Consider the following 5,000-nt stretch of genomic DNA (forward strand, 5'->3'; position numbering starts at 1 on the left):
ATATGTTCATTAAAATATCCAAATAGGATTCCTGCAGGATGATGAAGACTACAACTCCCATGATTCCACACTCAGTAATGGTCTGTCTTTGTTTGTTGTGATTACCTCTCTGATTTGGCCCCTCTAGTGGCCAAAATTACACACTGCGCCTTTAAGTGCACTGAATCTCTGTGGAAGTGAGATGAGTAAATGCAGATTTAAGATGAACGTACAGCTCCTTTAGTTTCATTGTCCATGTATACCTCACTTTATTTTTTCATCCCAGCCAGTTCCGTATTATGACTGTAAAGTACAACTCAAGGTCATTCATATATAATATGCCTTTTATTTTATTTTATTGAACATTCTACAGGGCAGCGCAGTAAGTAGCGCTGTCGCCTTACAGCAAGAATCTCGCTGGTTCGAGCCTCGGCTGGGTAAGTTGGCGTTTCTGTGTGGAGTTTGCATGTTCTCCCTGTGTCCGTGTGGGTTTCCTCCGGGTGCTCCGGTTTCCCCCACAGTCCAGACACATGTGGTACAGGTGAATTGGGTAGGCTAAATTTTCCGTAGTGTATGTGTGCGAATTAGTGTGTATGGGTGTTTCCCAGTACTGGGTTGCGGCTGGCAGGGCATCCGCTGCGTAAAACATGTGCTGGATAAGTTGGCGGTTCATTCCGCTGTCGCGACCCCGGATTGATAAAGGGACTAAGCTGAAAAGAAAATGAATGAATGAACCTTCTACAAAGACTTTAATGTACTGTAATTGAGCACTTCCAGGAGAACTCTGATATATGGTCCATCCCTGTGTTGTGAGGATTTAGGTGGTGCTGTAAGTACATCTGTATGTTTTTCAGTGAAAGACTTAAAAAGGATAAAAGTACAGTATATATCATGGTTACTCTAAAAAAAATAAAAATAAAAAGATGAATTCTTTATTATAAGTAACGAAGAGGTTTACGGGGAATTGATAAAGTAATGTATTACTTTCCTAGTTCCTTGAAAAAAGTAATTATAATAAAGTAATTATAAAAGTGATTATACACCTCACGTTAGCGCTGAAAGTCTAAGAAGTGCACATTATAATTAAAATTGATTACGATTATCATTACTTGCAATGCCTTGACCCAACACTGGAAATAATGGTGCTGATGTTGTAAAACTACACTGTAACATTTCTAAATGAAGAGTTTTCTGTATTTTGATGATTTTTCTTTATTTTTATTCATGCTTTTGAACTGCAGTTTAACTCTCGTGTGTTGTTGGGTCGTTTTCATCCACTCTGGGCTGATTTTGAGTCTTAATTTGGACACAACTTTCTCTGTGTTTCAGCAAATTGAATCATTTCTGCTGACAAATCTTATTTCAAGAGTGCCCACTTAGATATGCTTGGCGTATAAAGCAGGTTTGGCATGCTGTCCCGGGAGAGAACCCTGAGCTCGGAGATATTTGAGCACAGGGCTCCCGCTCAGTTAATAAGCATATCAGGAGATCCGAGATCAGGTAGGTCTCGAGAGTTCCCCCTTTTTAGAAAAGTGAGGAAAAGGAGGAGATGGGGTGGAAGGGGGGATTCTTCCAAACGAAGATAGAGCAGTAGGGAGAAAATGATCCATTTATAGTAAACTAGGATCACTCTGATTGGATTATTACTGATTACAGATCGAGAGCTCAATCATTTCATGTGCTCCTCTCCAAATTAGTTTATAAAACTTCACTTTGACTCACATTTTAGGGAAATGGTTTAAAATATTCAAAAACTCAGCTATACACTCTGGGCAGATTGACTCTATGGTGATGTTGGTGTCTGTTTTTGCTCCATTGACTTCCATTATAATCACATTTATTGAATGCAAAGCCATGACAGCAGATAATCATGCATTCTTTACTGTTGCTTTCCCTTTTGGGAAACAGTTTGGGGGTACAACTTCGACAGAGCAGGCATAAATATCACAATGCAATTCACATCAATAAAAAAGGTAAACAACCTGAAATATGAATCCTGAAATATGCAAACAAAAAATGAATGAAGGGATATTTTTGACTAGCGGTGATCAGATGAGTGTGTTGTGCATGCGTGCGTGTGTGTGTTATGCTGTACTTTGGACCAGCGGCTCTCTCTGCACAGCAGATCTGCGTATCGATACGCTTCCGTCCACTTCTGCTGGAACGAGTGACACCACATCAGCTCCCAGTAACACAGATGATGAATCTGACGCCACTGCTGCTGCACTGAGATACACTCCTGAAACTTCACCACCGCCTTAAACACACACAAACACACACTTCATATCAGAGTCAGCCTACACAGTTGAATTATTCACCCTCCTGTGCATTTTGTTTTTTCCCAGATGATGTTTCTCAGATTGAGGATTTTCTCACAGTATTTCCTCTAATATTTGTTCTTCTGGAGAAAGTCTTATTTATAATAAATAAAAGAATAAAAGCAGTTTTTAATTGTTTTAAACTCATTTTAAGGTCAATATTATTAGCCCCCTTAATCTAAGTTTTGGATTGTCTCCAGAACAAACCACTGTTATACAATGACTTGCCTAATTACCCTAACTTTACCCTAATTACCCTAGTGAAGCCTTTAAATGTCACTTTAAGCTGAATACTAGTGTCTTGAAGAATATCTAGTCTAATATTATTTACTGTCATCATGATGAAGAGAAAAGAAATCAGCTATTCGAGCCTCCGTAAACAGAAATTGAGGGTAAAATATAAAAGAATTAAAATTTAACAGCATAGCGAATAATTCTGACTTCAACTGTATATGCAAAACTAACATTTCCTGCATTTACATATACATTTTAGGTAATATAATACAAAATCCAGACACAAATAGGCTGATTAAACATCTTTAATTCAAACCTAATACTTTAAAGAGAAATGATAATAAAACATCAACTGTGTGTACTTAATCACTATTGTGTAATGCCAATTACCAACAGACAAAATGAACATGCAAGCAAACTATATGAAAATCTTGAACATTATTTAATTAATCATCTATTAACACTAATAATTAAATTCTTAGTGCTAATTGTCTGCGCAGCAGCAGTTCACAAAAGTTAGCATAACATCAACAAGCGTAAAAATAATCTGAAAATACGATTTTTGAATGAAACACCATTTATTTATTTGTTTTATTTAATTTTTTTGATTAATAGTAGCCGGATGAGCCTGTGCTGCGTCTTTAACCAGTTTTTTTTCTTTAAAGCACTGGAATAAACACATGCATATCATTGATGATCCCTCACCTTCTCGAAGTTTCCCCTCAGTAAGGCGATTCGAGCAGAGTAAAAGAGGATGATGGCGCCCTGGAGGAAAACAAACATCAAGTAAAGAAGCAGGACTGCTATAAACTACAGACATATTTCATCCATACTGTAAAGCACATTCATGGTTGTTGTTAGATCAGATATGGTTGCGGCTGGAGGTAAACAAGAATGATTTATATTGTTTTATTTATGTTATTTATTAAATTACCTAATAAATTGTGCTTTATTAATGCCTACCCCAACCATCACAGTACTGTAAAGTTATTAATTATTGTTATACAGTGTTATAATAATGATGCTATATTGACGTGTGTGCGCAGCTGTATCCTATCTAGACTTTACCCACATTCATCTGTTATTCAGAAAAAACATGTAAGGCGGGGTTTGGTTGTTTGTGCTGGTCACTGATTGAATTACGCCAGTGTGTGGGTGTGGCTTCTTTATAAATGAAGGCGGGGCTTATTCAAAGCTCACAAGTGGATTGGCCGTTTATTTACATTATGGAGTCAAAAAACATACAAATAGAAACCGGCAAATAAATGAATCAATAATGAGCATTTAGGAATTAAACTGGTCACACTTTATTTTAAGGTACATCTTAGGCTATTATTAAGCCATTAATTATGACTTTTGCCTCAACTACTAATTAGCTGCTTTTTAAGGCAGTAATTGGGTAGGATTAGGGATGTAGAATAAGATTGAACAGAATATGTGATTTATAAGTACTAAAATACAGACAATTTTTTAATATTAAGTAGATAATAAGCCACTAGTGGTTAATAATGAGAATTGGTATTAAAATAAAGTACTATTATTTCAAGCTGACTTCAAATATAAACATTCACCGGCCACTTTATTAGGTACACTTTACTAGTACCGGGTTGGACCCGCTTTTGTCTTCAGAACTGCCTTAATTTCTGGTAGCAGAGATTCAACAAGCTACTGGAAATATTCCTCAGAGATTTTGCTCCATATTGACATGATAGCATCACACAGTTGCTGCAGATTTGTCGGCTGCACATCCATGATGCCAATCTCCCGTTCCACCACATCCCAAAGGTGCTTTATTGGATTGAGCTCTGGTGACTGTGGAGGCCATTTGAGTACAGTGAACTCATTGTCATGTTCAAGAAACCAGTCTGAGATGATTGGTGCTTTATGACATGGTGCGTTATCCTGCTGGAAGTAGCCATCAGAAGATGGAGACACTGTGCTCATAAAGGGATGGACATGGTCAGCAGCAATACTCAGGTAGGCTGTGGTGTTGACACCATGCTCAGTTGGTACTGATGGACCCAAAGTAAATCTCCCCCACACCATTACACCACCACCAGCAGCCTGAACCGCTGATACAAGGCAGGATGGATCCATGCTTTCATGTTGTTCAGGCCAAATTCTGAGCCGAGCATCTGAATGTGTCAGCAGAAATGGAGACTCATCAGACCAGGCAACGTTTCTCCAATCTTCTATTGTCCAGTGTTGGTGAGCCTTTACATGCCTAAATGCATTGAGTTGCTGTCATGTGATTGGCTGATTAGAAATGTTTGTTACAATTAGGTGTACCTAATTAAGTGGCCAGTGAGTGTAGTTGGTTAGATCAATTAAATAGTTGCATTTTTTTCTTCTCAATTTCATTATTATTTTACTGTTTTTTACCTACTGAATATTTCTGGAATTAATTAGAAAAATTAATTTTAATTTACTAATCATTATTCACGTGTAATTAATTGTAATCAGGAATTC

The 5,000-nt window shown here is 37.4% G+C and overlaps 1 protein-coding gene across 1 annotated transcript in view; it reads right to left on the reverse strand.

The window, feature by feature from the left end:
• Positions 1–5,000, reverse strand: part of LOC130217002 (tetratricopeptide repeat protein 39B) — a 36,026-nt gene that overhangs the window by 8,331 nt on the left and 22,695 nt on the right. The window contains exons 12-13 of the mRNA XM_056448973.1: positions 3,237–3,296; positions 2,075–2,236 (exon numbers count right to left, since the gene is read on the reverse strand). Of these exons, the coding sequence (XP_056304948.1) occupies positions 2,075–2,236; positions 3,237–3,296 (222 nt within the window). The remainder of the gene's footprint in view (positions 1–2,074; positions 2,237–3,236; positions 3,297–5,000) is intronic.

This window comes from Danio aesculapii, chromosome 23 (assembly GCF_903798145.1).
Source record: "Danio aesculapii chromosome 23, fDanAes4.1, whole genome shotgun sequence".
Taxonomy (NCBI): domain Eukaryota; kingdom Metazoa; phylum Chordata; class Actinopteri; order Cypriniformes; family Danionidae; genus Danio; species Danio aesculapii.